This window comes from Lycorma delicatula, chromosome 1, assembly GCF_047948215.1.
Source record: "Lycorma delicatula isolate Av1 chromosome 1, ASM4794821v1, whole genome shotgun sequence".
Lineage (NCBI taxonomy): Eukaryota > Metazoa > Arthropoda > Insecta > Hemiptera > Fulgoridae > Lycorma > Lycorma delicatula.
Genome location: NC_134455.1, coordinates 114,495,633 through 114,516,519, shown reverse-complemented (window position 1 = coordinate 114,516,519; position 20,887 = coordinate 114,495,633). Strand labels below are relative to the sequence as shown.

Here is a 20,887-nt window from a genome sequence, read left to right as displayed (position 1 = left end):
AACTGAAAATAGTTGTTTGATGATCAACTCGCAATGAAAAACTATTAAGAAAATGCACATGCTACAAGAAGATGGCCAGTTTATTTAACATTAACAAAATGTATTAAATATACAGTATTAATAAGTTTACTCTATTTGTATTTTATATTTATAATTTTATTTCTATCTTTCTTTACATAAATAACCATCAATATTGGAAAAGACAGCTAGCAATTCCTTGTAATAATGCTATTTGTTATACTTTAACATTCGATGGAATAAAGAAATAATATTATATTATTATTTTGTTGTTATTGTTATTCACAGCCGTAAAATACTACTTTTTTTTTAGGCAGCATTATATTTATCAGCCAGCCTTTAGGAAGTGTGGTATCAGGTTTCCTTCAAGATATGTTTGGAAGAAAACGTTGTATGATGATGGTAAATATACCACAACTGATCGCTTGGATTATTATGTATTATTCGACAAATGTCATCTATCTTTACACAGCAGCAATTTTATTAGGACTTAGTCTTGGTTTTATGGAAGCTCCTGTACTGTCATACGTAGGTGAAATTACAGAACCACATTTACGCGGTATGTTATCTTCCTTGACTGGATCATTTGCTGGTATCGGCATATTACTTGAATGTTTAATCGGCGCATTAACAGATTGGCGTAGCACTTGTGCTGTTTGTGCTACTGTGCCTGTGTTAGCTTTTATAACAATTTCAATGGTAAGTAAACACTACTGTTTTTGTATATAACACTACCAAAGTGTACTTTTAAAATTATTATTATTTTACAGTTAGTAGGTAATTAAAAGTTATAAAAATATCAACCAATGTAAAAAAAAATTAAAATTTAATTTAAAAAATAAAAAATTAAAATTAATTTAAAAATTAATTAGACATTTATACCATTTTTAAGACCATGTATAGAAAAGTATGAAATGTTTAAAATATTAAATTGGATTTTATTTTTTTTATAATTATATCATACAATAATTTGTGATAGAAAAAAAAATTGATGTTTTTCTTTGGATTTTCAAAGACTTAAAATTTAGTCAACACTCTTTATGTATTTATAATATTAAAACATTTGAAAATAAATATGTCAAAACAGAAACTTTAGAAACTAGTTGATTTCTGATGAGATTCAAAATTTTTATCTTCTTTGGTCAAACAGCTGTTATTTGTTTGTGAAGGATATCTCAGACAGCTGCTCCGGATAACAACTGTGAAATGGTGTGTGTGTGAACTTCACCAACTACTAGGAAACGTGTTTCTGTGGGTTATTCCTCAAGGAATCCCAGGAAAGTTACCCGATGTGAACTGATTGGCGATAACATCACTGACAACATGAGTAGAATATCAGGGAGTGAAACTGGATCTGAGTCGGACGTTGTGGACTGTGGCGCCTGAGTGGCAAACGATTCCTGTTTTCAGCACAAAAAAAATTTTTTGAGATGATTTAAGCGACAACTTACCTCTTACTAAACATTATGGGCATGTACTGATTGAAGATTCTTCTGCGATGGTTGAACAGACAGAACATATTAAACCTCCTCCTATCATGCTGCAGAATTACTAACATCACAAAATTATATGAATTGTTGGAATCTGTAGTGACAAAAGCTGATTAATATGTGCATATAGTAAACAGCTTTGGCTTTTCTCTACGACATAGAAAGCTATAAAAAGATAATTCAGGTCATACAAAAAATCAGTCTTATAGGTCACACATTCACAAGGCGAGATGAAACCCTCACCATTCTATTCCTTTGACTGTAATAAAAGGACATTGAGAATAAAGGTCTTAAAGTTAGAAGTATTGTCAATCCCCGTCATAGAACTACTAGAGAAGCACTACCCACATTCTTTGTGAATTTAGAACCTCAAAGCAACAACAAAGATGTATTTGAAATATAATACTTAGCTAATTGTTGAGTAAAATAAGAAATGCCCAGAAGAACTTCTGGTACCATATAATGTAGACAGTACCAACAGTATGGTCATTCTAAAACCTACTGTATGCAAACATACCCATTGGTTAAATGCGCAGGTGGTCATCACTCTTGATTGCCAAATAATTGAGGTGGACTCTTGATTGCCAAAATAAAGACAGGAGCATCTCAGCACCTGTTACAGTGGCGATGCCATGAAATACTTAAACTCAAAAATTCAGGATGCTGCTTGACCGCTTCATGGCTAGCGGGAAATGTGCTGATTTGGCAGGCATGTATTACTCAAGGAAGTGTTGGACCTGTATTCTGACAAGAGAAGGATTAGAATGAGATATGTATCAGACACATATAAGATATGTGTGTAAGGAGGGGGGGCAAAGAAGCTACAGGAAGCCGGATGACAGGACAGACCTAAAAAGGACTGCTCAGATGTTAAGGAGATTGCTGAGGAAGATCAAGAATGAATCATTCAAGGACATAGTTGAAAATGTGTCCTCTCTCAAGAGAGACAATAACTCATTATGGATAATTGCAAAGAAATTTGTGCAGCCTTATTTACTTCTTTAAGGACTCCTGATGAATGGGTTAGTGACGATATCAAAAAGGCCGTTTGCTAGAAATTTTGGCATGGTGTTCCGACCACATGATGAGCAAGCAGCAGATGAGAGAGAAATATTTGACTTTTCGAATAGCCCCCTCTACTAATCAGACAATTCTCTTTGCAAGAAATATAATGAATTCAAGGGGATAAAAAAAATAAGAAAAACTCCTGGGTGGGTTTGAATTTATGCTGCTGTTTTCAGCCATATTACACATAAGAAACTTGTTTAACGGGATTCTTTGAACGACACACTTTTCTATGAAAAGGAAAGTCTCTCAGGTGACAATGATATTAAAGCCAGGTAAACCCTCACAAGTTTCTTCTTACAGGCCGATTAGCCTACAGCCGATGTTACCTAAGATCTTCGAGAGGCTTTTTCTTAGAAGGCTATGGATTATTTTGCAGTGTGAAGATGTAATACCCGACCATCAATTTGTTCTTGGAAGTGAACACTCAATTATAAAGCAAATCCATAGAATATATAATATCCATATATGTTATTATTGGCGTCCCAAGACATCCAGTAGTAACTGCTCTGAGCTGTTTATAGACATACAACAGGTCTTAAACGAGGTTTGGTTACCTGGCCTACTCTACAAATTAAAAATTTACCTTCTTCAACCTTATTATTTGATTCTTCAAAGTTATTTAAATAGTCGCTTCTGGCAGGTTAGGTATAATCAAAACCTATCTAACTTCTTTCAAAATGACTCAGGAGTGCCGCAGATTAGGTATTGAACCAGTTTTATACTGCTGACCTTCATTGTCCAAGATCTGTTTCAATTGTTTCGTTTGCAGATTATACAGCGATCTTAGCAGTTGACAATGACTGGATTGCCTCGGAGAAGCTTCAGTCGGCAGTGGATGTAATCAATACCTGTCTGGACAAATGGACGATTAAAGTCAATCCGACAAAATCTATCCACACTACGTTTATGACTAGAAGAGGAGACTGCCCTCCAGTCTACTTGAATAACATTAAAATTCGTCATAAAACTAATATGAGATTCAATGGCTTACAACCCCTGGATCAACGTATGACGTGGAGAGGGCATACAGATGATACTGGAGAAGAAGAAACAGATTGACCAGAAATTCAAGCACATATATATTGGGTAATGGGTAGGGGTTCTTCTCAGTTGTCTGTCTCTCTAACAAATACCTTCTATAACCAATTTTACTTCTTGAAACCAATATGAACTGCATGGGATTCAGCTTTCAGTGATGACTAATAACAGCAATATTAAAGTGATCCAAAGGTTACAGAACAAGACATTGAGTAAAGTGATCCAACTGCCTTCGTTAGAAATTCTGAAATACCTGGGGATTTGGTATGTTCGGGATGAGATTGACAGTTTCAGTTCTAAATACATGGTTAGGGTAAACAGACATGTAAATCCTCTTACTTTGAACCTGGTAGACAATAGTGATGAGATTAGATGATTGAAAAGGACTCATGTCCTGGACCTTAGTGATCGTCGTTAAAGATATTCTATTTTATATTTTTTCCAGTACTTTTTCCCTTGTACATTTATATCTGTTTCTGTTATAATTTGTTTTTTTTTTCCATTGTGCTACCATCTGCTACCTATTTACTGTAGTTGTTTTAATGCTATTACTGTTTGTCGTATTCTTGCTTTGCATTTACCTATATTTTGTTAATCTTTTATTTATGTCTGTATTTAATCTGTTTATTCATTCTATCTGTTCTTCTATGTGCTTCATTCTATGTGCTTAACGATTTTCTATTTGATAAAAAAACCATTGCCTGTGAACTGATGTGCTGGACACATGTTGTTCATAGACTGGACGAGTTATAGAGCCCAGTGATGACATAAGTGTATTACATTTTCTTATTGTAATCATTAACTGTTTGTTATAGAGGCGGGGGGGATCATTGGATATCTCATTTGATATTTTAACATATTATTTACTTGTGGTTTCATCAAGAGACCAACTGTAATTTCTTTTCCACAGGGAAAAAAATATCTTCTTTAAAAAGAATTAATGACTTTATATTTTTAATATTTCCAAGTTCAACATCCAATTTCATAAAATTTAAAATACTCAATGAATAAAATCAAGATCAGTTATTTTCACTACAATATTATTTTATCTCTATAGGATATATCACATTTATGAATTACAAAATTAAAACATTTGAAATGAAAAAATAAATAAGAAGAGACACAAAGTGTCTTTGCATATAACTAAATGAAAGTAATATTAACTTGTTACTTTATAAATTCATTTAAGTATTTTGATACTGAATATATATAGTTTGAAATTTTTTTTTTTTTTAATTTTAGACTATCTATGTAATAAGATTTAATATGCCAATTGAGCAATTTTGGAGGTGACAAGAATATTAAAACAACAGGAAAGAACATACAAAAAGATAGCTACGACAAATAACTCTTTTTTGAATTAAGTTGCCCATAGCCAGTTAGTAATGGAGGTCTAATTCTTGCCTAAAGGAAAGAGAAAGCAAGTTCACATGGAAGAGTTGAACCCAGAGCCAGATGCAGGTCTGGAACACATTCTTATGCCTCTTCCTGGAAAAAGAACAAGAATATGAATTTTAATGAATGATCCCCTCATCACAAAAGAGTTATTTACCTTGATAAGATAACAGAGAAAAATATTCTAGAACTGACCACCTCATGTACAGCAGTATTTTATTTTCTTAATTATATCATTGCACAATACCTTTTATGTCTCTGCCATTTTGAATCTAAACAGAAAGCACAGTACCACAAATAAAACTTCAAATGTATATTGTTGTTCTTGCTATTAACTACAATGAATTGTGATTTTAATTATTAGAATCAGTGCAGCTGTAACTACAACAGTGAGCATTTATTTTGTGCTCTGTAGTGCATATTTTTAAAATTTTTACAATGTATATGAACTTTGCAGTTTTGAAAGTGTTCCGAATTTAATTAAAAAATACACATTAAATAAGTAGCAGTAAGATTTATTATACCAGGTTTAGAAAAAGGAATAGTTATAACATTACTTGGATGTAATGTACAATGTTGATTTAATGTTAGAATCAAAGAGCAAAAAGACAGTTTTTGTTGCACATGGATGTATATTGATTCCGTATATTTTCAATTGAAGCACCACTAGCAAAGATGTGACTCCTGAAAAAAAGCCTTCTGTATTTTTCCGAGAAATACAAAATGTAAATCTGTTGTTACAATTCAACGTTCATTCCGTTAAAAGATTATTTGTGATCCTCTAAGCGACAATAACATTTGTCAATCTGTCTGTTTGTTAATGACATAACACTGAAGTCATTTGAAGGAGAAGAAAAGAAGTATAATTCTATTGATTCAGTATTGCAAGTAGATAATGCAGTGTAGATATTCCTATAGAGTTCCTCAACACTCTCAACCTCTTGCACTTCCACCACACAGGATTTTCTCAAATTTAGAGCTCCTGTAATGCTATTAAAAAATCTCCAACTACCTAAATTATCCAATGATACCAGGCTTAAAGTGAAGTTCCTCAAAATAGCATCATATTAACAATGTGATTACTGGCTGCGACCAAAGAGAGTCAGGGTTCATAGCAAGTATACCAATCATCAGATTGTCCTTTCAAGTTCAGAGGGTTCCAATTTCTTCTTAAGATTTGTTTTGCAATGACAATGACGAAGTCTCAAGGACTTAAATGTAGTAGGAATTGATCTAAGGAAAGACTGTTTGGCCAATTTTATGTAGCCTACGCTAGCTCATCCAGTAGTTTATTCATTTTGGCTCCAGAAGGAAAGCCCTTCTGGATGGAAGTGAAGCCCTTCTGGAAAGCCCAGTGAAAATGTATTTTACAAAGAAGTACAAAAATCTAATTAGAATAAACCCTAAACTCAAACAGCACTCACATCATGATCGCCTTTTTCATTGCATGCAGGTCGCATATGCTGACACACCATACACCTATTACTTACTTTTTTCTTTTTTTTTTTTTTTTTGTTATTGTTGAGGCATGAGAATACTAGTTAGATACACCCGAAAAGGGGCAGTGTCGGACTCGCAGCAGGTTCCGCAAGGTGTTAACTAAAGTGTGTATGTATTCCTGACACACTTGAAAGCACACTTAAACTAAATCTGTGCATATCAAAATGTTCGCAGATGCTTAATTAAAATTTTAAATTATAAAAACTTGTTCCCAGTGTCACTGATCAGTATGTAGTTTTGAGTGCATATTGAAGCCTGTATACAGATTGCTCTTTACTTATACTGCTTAACCTTGTTACTATCCTATTTTACTGTCATTGTGGTGAAATAAAATAATTCTTACTCTAACAGTCCATATTGTACAGGGGTTTTGATGACATATGTTAAATGATCAGGGTTCCATAAAACATGCAATTCTTATAATAATTTAAAAGTTGTATAGGTAGCTGTTCTCCGAAATTATGGGAAATTATTTTTACACTTTCTCTAATGATTACTTGCAATTTTTTGTACGATAAAAGTTGAAATTTATGAAACAAAAAGTTAAATTATCCACAGTCAACTTCACTAAAAACTAGTAAAAACGATAGGCGCACAAACATAAATGAGCATGATTCCTTATTACCAGATGCATAATTTGTGGTTGTTTCGAATGCAAAGAAACAATGTATTATCCAATCTATTGCTGAATATAAACGGGTATCAATTTAAACATTCGTATATATTTTCAAAATCACTATACCAACCAAAGTACACAAATTTTCAAAGATTGTGGAAGGATGCTAGAACTCGTACATTTTGAGTATTCAGAAAACAATCAGATCGAACCATCTGAGGTGGTATTACGCAAATACTTTACCAAAGGCAGGCAGAATGACATTCATTGTTTTTATTTATATGACTCAGTCTTAGAGCAAAATACCCAAATATTTGATAGAAGAAAATTGTAATTTTTTAGTCCAAATTCAACCAGATTAATTGAATTTACAGTTATCCACAGAAATAATGTCAATCAATAAATGCGTTTTGAAGAATTAAAAATATATATGCAAATGTTAGAATAAATTTTGATATGGTTTTTTAGTAATCAATGTTGATAGTGAAACAGATAGATGTAGAAAGTAAAACAAGGTAGAATTCAATATATTTGTTAAATTTCGGTGATGTGACCTATTTAAAACCTTCAGTCAAATATGAACTTAAAACATTTAACAGAAATTAACGTCAAACATCTAACAAAAATGACAAACTTTCAATCATATACACTTTTTGCCCCAGCCCAGTCATAAAGAGAAGTAACATCAACATATTATTGTAAAAGGCTATGTTATACAATATATTTTTATTTCTATGCTTTTTTGTACTAATTATATTGATTTTTATCTCCAACAGCTTATGTTTATCTTGGCTGATTCTGACTCATTTTTTATTTTGTATCGGATAGTCAATTAAATTATTTTTTGCATTCATAATATATTAATTTTTTTGTTGTACATATTTGCTTGTTCATGACAATAATAGAATGACAATAATTATGTTCTGGCAAGATACTCAAGAAATTACATGCAAACTTATTAATGACATTATTTTCAGATTCCTGAATCACCAATTTGGTTAATAACTCAGGGACGTATATCAGAAGCAGAACAAGCTTTATGCTGGTTACGTGGCTGGGTTCATCCAGTATATGTAAGAGAAGAATTTTTAGCATTGTTAGAATATACCAAGTCAGCCAGTACAAAGGAAATGGTTAATGTTCCAGCTAATATCATAAACAAAGAACCTATTGAAAGTTTCCAAGGTATATTTTTAATGGTATGAATTGACTAGTACAAAAGATTTAGGTCAACATGAACTGTAAAATTCAGATCTACACTAGCAAATAAACTTTAAAAACTTTTAATTTTTACTATTTCACTTGCCTGAAATAACAATTATGTCTTAAATCTCACACACATTCATAACTAAATATATATTTCTGTATACCAGAAATAGGAAGAAACTGAACCTAATGATTAATATGACTGCTTTGGAATTAAGTTGAGTTGAAGAAAATATTTAAATTTTTAGTTTAAAAGCAGAAAATCTACCAAAAATATTCCTTCTTACTCAGGTTCTAAAAACTCCAGTTCAAACAACCTAATAAGGTGTTTATATACTAACACTAATTTAATTTATTAAAAACATAAAATCCCCAAAAAATAATTTGTATTATTCTATTGTAACAATTAAAAATTTATTTTTAAAATTACCCTATTTTACTCATGCACCCATAAATTACTCTAGGGTATATTCACATACATGAGAAAAATGAATTCAGCAATGCTGGAGAAGGTCTGATGATGGTTCTAGTTGTAATTATGCAAGTGTAATTTAATTTCCCTTGTGTTTCTTGATGAAAATAACAATATGCTAATGGGAGAGTGGCAAAAAGTAACAATATCACCCATATTTGATTGAAAGAGTGCAAAAGATTATGGAACAATTATTGAAAATAAAAATTAGAAAAGATTTTTTTATTAAACCCCCTGTAAGGATGAATAAAGTTTAATAACTTTGTCATCGAAAGACCATTGAATCTAAATTTAGTAAGAATTAAGACCCTGAAAATAGCTTATGTTTATTAGATAAATAAGCGACCAGATTAAGGTAAAGTGTGGAAAGTTAATGAGATTATAGCTGATTAATATGTGAAAATAGATAATAAATGATTTAAAAAAATAGAATTTTGAGTTCAATACTATTTATGATACCTATTCCAAAAGTAATAAAGAAGACATAATTTATTTTTGTTTTGTAGTTTTATAATTTTCTGATGTAGAAACTGAAGCTTGTTTTTTTCTTTTTTAGAAAGTAAGTCAATTAACATTGGAATAGGAAGTACATTTATACTTTTACTACAACCTAAGTTTCATAGGCCATTACGACTGGTATTAATATATTTTTTTATATCACACAATATATCATTAGTGGGAATTAAACCATTTCTTGTTCATATATTCAAGTTAATCGGAATGCCTATGGATCCACGCTGGGTGTTGGTGAGTTACCTTATCTATAATTTATAAGTTACAATTAATAATTTATAGATAAATTTTTGTTATATATTTTATTTTTTACCCATTTCATTTACTTGATAAATAAGAATGAAATCATCAGTGGAATCTCAATCATTTTTGCTAAAAATTTCTTTATTTGTCATCCTCAGTTTAATTATTTATGTAGAAAAAATGTTTTAACAAGTTTTTGAGAATGTCAACCTTAAATATTGTCTAATTAAGTTTTATTTATAAATATTTATTTTACATTTTATTACTTAAAGGGAGTGATGAATTTACAGAAAAAGAAGTCATTAGTCTTAGATAGCTATCCTAGTTTTAGACAGTCAAAGATGTTTATTTATTTTGTTTTTTTAAGGTAAACAACAAGAAAGATATCACACTCAATAAAAACACAAGCAACACAATGCTCCACTACTTCAAACAAATTAAAGTTTTAATGAAAGCTTTACAGCTTTTCTGGAAAAGCTGTAAGAAAACATAAATAACAAAATAGATTTTTAAAGTACAATTAACAAAAAATGAATGTTTTGTCCTTCTGGGAGGGGGTTTATTGCAATATTTATCCCTAGGTAAGAATCTTGGCTTAGCACATTAATATGCTAAGCAACTACTGATTGCTACTGATTGTTACTGATTTCTTTAATACCATTTCAAGAAAGTAACATCATATAAAAGTCTGCATATTCTACAAGAGGAGAAGAAATGACATAAACTGGGAAGATTAAGTATAATTATACAAGATATTTAACTTTAATAATATGACCATCTGATATATAGCCCTTACATGAAAATAAGCCCATTTTCATTCAGTATGCACATTTTATTAATAAAATTCCATGTGTAAATTTAAATAGATGACTTGCTTGACTAGAAGAAAATAAAATTAAGGAAGATATAAAGAGGATCAAAAATACTCTTATGCACTGGATAATAGTATTTTTGGTGGTGTATTCCATAAAACCTAGAACAAGTTTTTTTAACTGTGCATAATAAATTTGCTACAACGTGATTGTTGATAATAAATCAATGTGTTATTTCTGGTACAAATACTTCTGGACAAATCCTCTTGTAATCTATCCCACCAGTGAATAAACAACTCACAGTAAGCAAACTTTTTCTTGATCATATGATGCAACCAGCACCCATAATGTAGAATGTAAGTGGGCTAACGACAAAAATCATAAGAGATAATGAGGCAAATGCCAACAAATGTTTAGTTTCTACCTTATAGAATGGTCAATTTATCTGTCAAAAGTGACCCAATAACTTTTATTTTTTCATAAATTGAGATAAAACAAATTTAAAAAGGTAGATTAATTAGTAACTAACTGATATTTGCATTGTGAACTTCAATATGATGAATAATTCTAAGAATATCAATTTTTAAGTGTGTTAATATTTTCAGTATAATATGGAGTAGCCTATTAAAAGAAAAAATCTGCAGCTGAAATCAATAGAAAGGAAAATATATTTGAAAAAATCGTATTTTTTCAATGGAATTGAAAATATTTAAAAAATATTTATTTTTTTAAATATTTATTTTTAAAATATTTACTTAGTATTTTATGAAATAGTTTCAAACTTCAACAGTTAATCTGCTTCTATAATCTAAAAATATATAAGAATGATTTGTGAAGCTTTTTGTCCATGACATACTATTAAAACCTATCTAAACTATCAACTTTCTAAAGAAAAAGATTAAATTAAATTTAGAAAATATCAGTGGCCATCTTCAGTGGGTGATGCTGGCTGCTGTTGTTTCTTGATACCAAATGAAGCTACTGCTGGCAGATTTTTTGAGTTAGGCAAATATATTTAGAATATGATTAAAAAGTTTATTGAGTTTAAATTGTGTCTGTTCCTTCAACATATCACTGTAATGTGTTGTTTTTTTTGCGTTTATTTATTCCATTACATTCAAATATGTTAACATGTGATCTTTTTTTGTTTATGTGTATAGTATCAATGTTGTTAATTTTTATAGATTTGTGATTGCATCTATGAAATGGTTGATGAAGGTTGATTGTATGGTTTATAGAGGGCTTTTTAAGTGTTAACTAAATATTTTTTTGAAGCTGCATCCCATTTTACCAATGTAGAACACTGCATAGCTAGAAGAAATAAGTTATGACATATTTCAGATATGTTGCTTTGTCTGGTGATTGTTCTATGTGAAATGATTTGTTCTGAAGATTGTTCTTTGATTGTTGTGATGGAAAAATAAAAAAAAAATGTATTTGTTCATTGTGTTTGCAATCAGCGGTAATTTGTTTAATTTAATCAGTAATTTTTGTAATTTATATAATTAATTAGTGTAATTGTAATTAGTGTAATTCGTTTAGCTTATATAAAGAATATGAACCACAAATTAATAAGCACAATGACAATCACAAAAAAACATAATCATATGCTCAGAAAAATAGTTAAAATGTTTAAAAAATTTGGATTCAAAACCTTCAGAATCAACAAAAAACAAAGCAAACCAATAATTTCACATAGAACACAATCAGGTTATCTTGTGACTAAATAGATACAAATTTTGCAATACGAAACAAAACTTTAATTTCAGGTGGTGTCAGTAGGACTGCAAAGCATTGGTTCTCTGATTGGAATGATATTTATGAAATTATTAGGAAAGAGAAAAGTCAACTTTATATCATTATTGACATGTATTATTTGTTGCTATATGTTAGCTGTCAGTATAAAGCTAGGTGATGTTATCCCATGGATACCATTTGGACTATTTTGTACGTTATTTTTTGCTGCTGGATTTGGTGTTTTACCACTACCTTGGATATTATTGAGTGAAGTGTTTCCTTTGGAGTAAGTTAGCTTTAATTTTATAATTAATTAGTTAATAGATTATATATTTTATTAACCTAATTTTAAGATTTTAATTAGGGATACAGAGAATTTTTAATTTGAACTTTATATGAACCTTTACATGAAACAGAGTTTATATTTCTATCCATTGCTGCAGCAAAGAAACTTGTCAAAGCAGTTTCAAATTTTACATATGAAAGAGAGAACCGCTTGTCTCTTAAATGGTTTGGTAATTTACTTAAGTCACAATGGAAACATAACAAGTTCCTTTATCATAAGTCAAAATATTGTGTTCAATTACATGAAAATAGTTCTCTTGTCTGGTTTGACAGTTATAGATATATTATTTTTTTTTAAATAAGTGACTGTATTTTTAGCAAAGATTGCGCATTCATAAATATAAACACATGAATAAGTCAACTTTTTTAATTTATTAAATATTGATCTACATGATTCATATTTATGGGTGCTAAACAGTGATCTGATAGTATTTTTTGTTACTTTACGCTGGAGCATTAACAGATGATATTAGATGTCGGACAGGAATATATATATATATATATATATATAGGTTTAATAAATATTTAATATAAAAACAAGCTTAGTATTTTATTAAGAAGCTTCAAAGCAAAAGTACTGTTTGATTTTATAGAAAGTAATTTCAATCTGATCATTTCAAAAAAATGTATCATTTAATAAAAGGTCTAGAAATTTCACACTTTAAGCAACAGAATCTATCATTTGCATTAATGGAAATTTTATCCAAGTAATTAAAAATATTATGCCTACCTGAGAAGTATAATGCAATGTTTTTATCCATATTTAAAATGATTAAAATGATGATTAAAATCCATCCTAAACAGTTTTAAACTGCTAGAATAGCTTGTATAAATAATCACCTTTGGATAATCTTTTTAAAAAGAGGTATCATGTGAAGGGAATGAAAAGAATGACAATGAATGGTTCATATTTTTACATATTTTTATTTCTTTAGGGGTCGAGGAATAGCCAGTGGGGTAGCAGCTGCTGGAAATTATTTTCAAGGTTTTATAGTAACGAAGACATATATAAATTTCTCAAACTGGTTAGGTTTACATGGCACACTGTGTATGTATGGAACAATTGGCATATTTGGGTTGTTTTATTTGTATTACTGTCTACCAGAAACTGAAGGCAAAACCTTGGAGGAAATTGAAGAATACTTTAGAGTCAGAAAAGTAAAACAAAATTCACAACTATCCACGGAAGTTATGGCATAAAACTATATCAGTAATGTAGACAAATTTACATTATTTAATACTTAAATGTATTTGGAGTGTGATTTTAAACACATATTTACAATGGGATTAATACGTATCACAAATCCTAGTGTGGATACATTAATATTATGAGCATACCAATACTAGTGGATTTTGTAAAATATTTCAAGCACTTTAAATTCATTATTTTCATTTTTTATGTCATATGAATGTTATTAATACTCAAATATATGTGCAGAAAAAGTAATATAAATGTGATTTTATTCTTTTATTCACCAAAATATATTTACATATAATCTAAGTTTTAAAATTATTAAGCTTTAATTAACATATTTTATGATTTATAAGTAGCAAAAGCTATTTTTGATTTCAATTGATGACCTACTTGGGTAGTGATTAGAATTATATCTACTCTATGGGAATCCTTGACCCAATTCCTACTATTATTGAGAATAAGAAAAAATTTGACTCTCTTGCTTTGTTTACCAGTTAACCGGACGAATTTCATACTCTAGGCAAAACCAAAGAAAAAATATAATTTGAAGTTCAGATTGTAGGCAACATTCATATTTTTCCAAAACGATCAGGATAAACAGAACATAAATCTAAATTACATTTAATAACCTGTAAATCTTCATTATTATTAAGAGATTCAATGTTCAAATTTTAAGAAAAATTGGTAAGTTATTGCAATAGTAGCTATTTTGCTTTCTAGGTATTACTTAGTTACCCACCGGGTTGGTATAGTGGTGAACTGTGTCTTCCCAAATCAGCTGATTTGGAAGTCGAGCGTTCCAGCGTTCAAGTCCTAGTAAAGTCAGTTATTTTTACACAGATTTGAATACTAGATTGTGGATACCGGTATTCTTTGGTGGTTGGGTTTCCATTCACCACACGTCTCAGGAATGGTCGCACTGAGACTGTACAAGATTATACTTCATTTACACTAATACATATCATCCTCATTCATCCTCTGAAGTATTATCTGAAAGGTAATTACCAAAGGCTAAACAGGAAAAAGTAAGGTGTTGCATAGTTAGAAAATATTGATATTAAATTAATTCATCATATACATATATCATACATCACAATATGATGATTGTACATTACATAGATTACATAAGAACTACATCAGCTGTTAACTTGAAACATCTAAGTGAGAAAAAAATTAACTGTTTTATCAATGCTCTAAGTTAGATAACTAGGGTGATTCAAAGAAACGGGAAATTTCAAAAATTAAATGACGTTAATGAAAATTTTTTTTTAGAAAATGTATTTTATTTCATGTAATTGTACAAATGTTGCCATTTTTCGATACATACATTTTAGTTTATTTTTTTAAAGATGACATCTTGCAGGTGACCTCCTCTTATACGTAAACACTCACGAAGTCTCTTCGTTAAATTGTTCATGGTTTGATGTAACATCTCAACTGGAATTTCCGCAATTGCTTCTCGGATGCTACAACGGAATAATTGAAGGCCTTCAGTTCTTCCGTTGTAGCAGGTCTAATGTGGAACACTTTGCTTTTAAGGTAACAAAAAGTAATCGCAAGCTGAGAGATCAGGCGATCTGGGAGGCCATTGTCACCATTTCGTGAAATGTCACGTTGTCCAAACAATCGGCGTACAGCTGTCATCGATATTCGTCCAGTATGTGAACGTTGCTCCGTCTTGTTGAAACCAGGCTGTGAATCTCTCTTGTTGTTCCACAACAAATGTTTCAAGCATGGCTACGTAACGAGCCGACGTCACTATAATCGCAAGACCGTTGTCATCCTCAAAAAAATAAGGGCCTATAACACCGTAAGATGACATAGCACACCACACGGTCACTTTCTGGCTGTGCAACGGATGCTGGTGTAGCTGCGTAGGATTTTCTTGCGCCCAGTATCTGAAATTTTGCTTGTTAACAAATCCACTGAGGTGGAAATGCGCTTCGTCTGACATCCACAGTTCGTGAACAAACTCTTCGTTATCGTTTATCTTCTGAAGCACTACATTACAGAATTGTGCTCGCTCAACTGCATCGTTCGGTTTCAGATCTGCAACTTGTATGGTTGGAATTGCAAGTCCTTCACTAACATTCTTCGAACACTTGAACTACGCAATTGTAAAGATGCTGAGAGACGACGGATTGACCGATGTGGACTTCGTGTGACAGCATCTTGTAAAGCTTGAACATTCTGTGGAGTACGGACGATTCGCTCACGGCCTGGAGGTTTCTTTTTCATTGCCGAACCAGTTTCCTCAAAATTAGATATCCATGTTTTAATTGCATGTGCTGATGGAACACGCTCGTGCTGTCCCAGAATAAAATGACGGCGAAATTCTCTACGCACTCCCTCCACACTGTCATTGTTTTTGTAAAACACTTTTTAGCAAATGCACGTTGCGCACCACTCCAAAGATCCATGACAACTAAATGGCAGGTTAGGTTAGAGAGGCTGACGCCACTTATCAAGTGGTACCAATCGCCCACGGCTACCAATACAACTTTCAAAATTTCCCGTTTCTTTGAATCACCTGTACTAGCGAGTTATGGATTGAAAATTCACAACTCATTAAATAATTTTTTTTAACTGCAAGTACCACTCAACAGCGAGCCTTGAGCCATTGGCTTCAAGCCTTGGGCAAGAGAGGAAACAGGTTCCCCTTGTGTGGTTTTAGGTGGTCTGTGTGGTTTTTGTTATGAGCCCACCTCAAAAGAATATGGCTTTAAAGCCTCCCTAGGGGGTTCCGAAAACTTAAGAAATTCGTCTATTAGACTATGTAGCTGATCGTTAACCTGATTTTTTTTCTTTTTTGTTCTGTTCCATATGCTTTTATTTTTACTTGATACATTAACTGGAGATTTTACGTTGCCTGGCGGTCTCGTAACGTTTTTTTTTAGAGAGGATTTAATTTTACTGTCGATTATTTTTTCTATCATTACAGCTAACGTTGACGTAAGGCTACTGAGGAGTTGATCTGCATCGACACTTGCGGTAAAAATAGTAGCTGCTGCCTGAGCATATTTTGTTGTTGCTGTAGGCTTACATCTATTTATAATTTTTTAGTTCCAAACATAGCTGACTTTCTATAAACTTTTAACTTCCTGAACAGCTATTTCATCAATGTAAACAGGACAATTTCTTAATCGGCATGAATGCTGTCTTTGACGCAGACAGGAGGATCCTTGCATGGTTCCCCTTCATGGGTCTCTTCACTACACACGCATATTTGCGGTCTTTCACATTGAACCGCGATGTGGCCAAATCTCTGGCATCTGAAGTATCTGATGGGATGCGGTACGAAAGCTACCTGGGATGCGTTACATCCAGACGATGTTTATCAACGCGTACTTTCTCCGCCAGGATCAGTCTATTAAAAGTGAGTATATGAGAGGCAGAAGGTAGAACTTCGTCATTCCTTCTCATGTTCAGCCTTCGGCATTCTATTACTCCCTGCGTGGACAATTCCTCGACTATTTTTTTGCTCTGAACAATTTAATTAGTCACGACAAACACAACATCCTTTGACATATTGATATTGCTGTGAGGATTAACGCATACAACATACTTACTTGTTTTGTTTGAAACAAGAACCTTATGCGACTGGATGTCGTTGGTCGTCTATACCTAAAGATCGTTGAACGTTTTTCGTTTGTCCTTTATTGGGCCTCCAGCGCAATTTCTCATTTCACGAATAATAGGTAAAGGGCTACTCTCACAAAATTACCATCGTCCTTCCTGATCGCAAGGTACTTAGGTTGGCTGAACGGTTCTTGAAAACAGTTTTTTCAGACTCCTCACCTCATATCAAATTCTCCTGTCTCAGTATTCTTCTTTCGTTTCGCTTCCAGCGATACAGCTTGTTCTAAAGAAGGATGTTTAAATGAAACTTCTACCACGACAGATAGTCTAACTGACATGAAATTTGTATCCTTTCTGTAGCATGGCTACCCGCCAAGGTACAACCCAACTCCAAAGCTGTTAATCCTGGAGGTCCAGTCCGGTTCTCCATGGAGCCGGCATATGCACTGTCAGAGAGCGGATGCGCAATTTCTGCACTGACTTCAGTCCCTTAATCACCGAAACTTTTAGGACTCCCACGCACTGACATACTCGGGCAACTTAATATATGCTTTCCATCGCAGGGGTATATGGACAACGAAAGGGTCTCGTCTCTGTAACACCTGCAATCATACTGACCCTGGCTGCCACATTGACATCTCTAAAGATGGTGTAAATCGTATCCAAAATCGTTTTCAAATGTGGATGATGAGCAGGTGTCCGTAAAGTCCAGTTCTTATAGTTACCTATTGATGGAAATCAGATCAAAAGAAAATTAACATTCCGAAAAAAATTCTCTGAGCCCCGTTAACCAGTTATCGACCACTATAGCCATTAGCCCTTAAGATAATATTATTATTTATATATTTTTTTTTTTTTATGTATTTTTACGGGCATCGACTACAAAGCTTTCGTCACATTCTTTAAAAGAAATAAGTATTACCATCAGGATCGTCATATGTAAGGGTGTAGAGGGCCCTTACATTTTATTTAAAAGCACAATCTACACAGAAACATTAATCACAACAACAAGACAAAAACAACACATATGTAAAGGGCCCCGTTATTAAAATTTGAGATAAGGTTCTCAAAAGACCATAAAATTAAAATACAAGATATCAATACCATTTCTTTCTTCTACGTGTCTCGTTTATAGTTTGTTTAAGCACCCTCGGGGCGACCAGAACCGCCGTTGAGCAGTATATCAGTCGCGCCAGGGTGCCGTGGCAGTTGACTCCTTATAAATAGACTACAGGCATGCGCCACGCCCACCCATAGCCTCGCGCCCTCAGTCCACCCTTGAGGTTCCCCCATGCCATCATCGGACACACCCCGACTCACTGCTCTTGAATGCAGACGAGCCAGGGTGGCCTAGGCAAGAGGGCTACCTCCCGTCACTATACGTGCCACGCTTCGAGACTCCCATATATAAATGAAACTACCTCTCAGAGACTCTTTATCACAGCTTTAAATTTCTCACTTTTACAGACTTCTAAGAAGTCCACTGGCGTGTAAATAAGCAACTATCTTTTCTTCTTTTCCATTATCCAGATCAGCAGTAATGTCATTTCATAGACGGATCCTCTTTCTGAGGTCCTTATATATATTGTACACTCTTCTATTAGATGCTTGATTGTCAGTGTTTTATTACAAACACCGCACATTGGTCTCTCTTCGCCGGTTAACAAATATGAATTTGTTAATCGCGTGTGACCGATTCTAAGTCTGGTCACAGCTACTTGTTGACGGCGAGTCAACTTTACGTCGCTTTTCCATTTATATGAAGAAGTTTTTACTGAGTTTAATTTTGTATTTAAACTCCTCCAATCAGTACTCCATTTACTTCTTACTATATTAGTTAGACGGTTTTTAACATCTGCCACTCTTACAGGAAATGCATCCAAATCATCGCAGACTGTTGCTTTTCTGGCAGCTTCGTCTGCGATTTCATTACCTGTAATACCAGCATGCCCTGGAGTCCATACAAATACGCAAAATACGCATCGCTGTCCTCGTTGATTTAGAACGTATAAAATGGACAGGATGTTTGGAATTAGGACATCCTTAATGTTCTTGTTCCGAATTGCAACAATCGGAACATATTAGCACTCTCTCTTCGCAATAGTGTTCAGTGTAGCGAAGAGCTTGCTGAATTGCAATAAGTTCTACCGTGTAGACACTGGCCATATCTGGCAGTTTCCAAAAGTGGGCTTCTCCATTTACATATATGGAGCATCCAACACCATGTTCGGTTTGAGAACCGTCAGTATAAATTCTAATATGTTCTTCGTAGCTACTGACGGTTGCCAAAAATTCCTGTTGGATGATCACTGCTGGTTTCTTTTTTATTTCTTTCTGAGATCCAACCTTGTATTTATAGCTGGGAAGAGCCATGGCGGTATTTCTCTCGTAGAAATTGCTAATGTGTCTGGAATAGCAATTTCATATATCCTTCTCAATTCGTGGTACCTAATTCCGGCTGGTCTGGAATAGGTAGCATGACGTTCGTATAATGCAGCCATAGGATGGCTGTTGAAAAGTTTGTTATTTATATGGGCAGGAAAAGCCCATATATTTGCTGCATATCTTAGCAAAAGGATCTCTCTTCTATAATGTAGTGGCATTATTCCGGCTTTGGACATAAGGCTAGTTGCCGGACTTGTGCGGAAAGCGCCTGTCGCATATCTTATTCCGCTATTATGAATTACGTCTAATTTTCTTAAATGCGACTTCCTAGCGGATGAATATACAATACATCCGTAGTCTAGTTTTGATTGAATCAATGCCTTATACAATTTCAATAATATCTCTTTATCTGAGCCCCAATTATTGTTCGATAAACATTTATAATGTTTAGGGCTTTTTTGCATCTAACACCCAAGTCCTGTATATGTAATCCCCACGTAAGGGATTTATCCAATACTAGTCCTAGAAATCTCACGTTATCTTTATATTGTATTGGATTATCGCCAATTGTCAACGTAGGACTTTGATGAGGAATTCTCTTCCTACAGAAGTGTACACAGCACGTTTTTTCTGGTGAGAATTGGAATCCATTATTCCTTGCAACTTCATTTAGAGCGTTAATCGCTCGTTGCAATTTGTATTTCACCATAGCAGTCTTGTTGCTGGCATACACAATTGCCAAATCATCAATATAGGCGCTTTTGCTGATTTCTACTGGAATGGTTAATATCAATTTTTTAATGGCGATGGTAAACAAGGTACCGCTCAACGGTGAACCTTGTGGTATGCTATTGTATAATATTGTGGTATGCTATATTTATAATATATAAATTCTTTCAGATGAATATTAAATGTTGTCACGTACTTGGAAGGTACGGTCATTCATATAGTTGCTGAGTAATACTGGCAGATTGCCACGAATGCCCCAATCATGTATCTGGAGCATTATACCATGTCGCCAGGTCATATCGAAAGCCTTTTGTAGATCGAAGAAGACTCCGACACAATGTTTCCTTGTAATAAAGCTGTTACATATAATGTTCTCTATGTTGATCATTTGATCAGTGGTAGAATGGTATTGCCGAAAACCTGCTTGATATGGTGATATCAGGTTTTCTTTCCCAAAACCCAGATGAGTCGATTATTAATAATTTTTTCGAGTATTTTTCCCATAGCGCACGTCAAAGAAATAGGACGGTAGCTATTGGGATCTGT

The 20,887-nt window shown here is 33.0% G+C and overlaps 1 protein-coding gene across 1 annotated transcript in view; it reads left to right on the top strand.

Moving 5' to 3' along the window:
- LOC142317603 (uncharacterized) overlaps window positions 1-20,887 on the top strand; it is a 93,892-nt gene that overhangs the window by 19,573 nt on the left and 53,432 nt on the right. Inside the window, exons 3-7 of the mRNA XM_075354159.1 lie at window positions 332-717; window positions 8,103-8,310; window positions 9,360-9,550; window positions 12,141-12,394; window positions 13,389-13,647. Coding sequence (XP_075210274.1) covers window positions 332-717; window positions 8,103-8,310; window positions 9,360-9,550; window positions 12,141-12,394; window positions 13,389-13,647 — 1,298 coding nt within the window. The remainder of the gene's footprint in view (window positions 1-331; window positions 718-8,102; window positions 8,311-9,359; window positions 9,551-12,140; window positions 12,395-13,388; window positions 13,648-20,887) is intronic.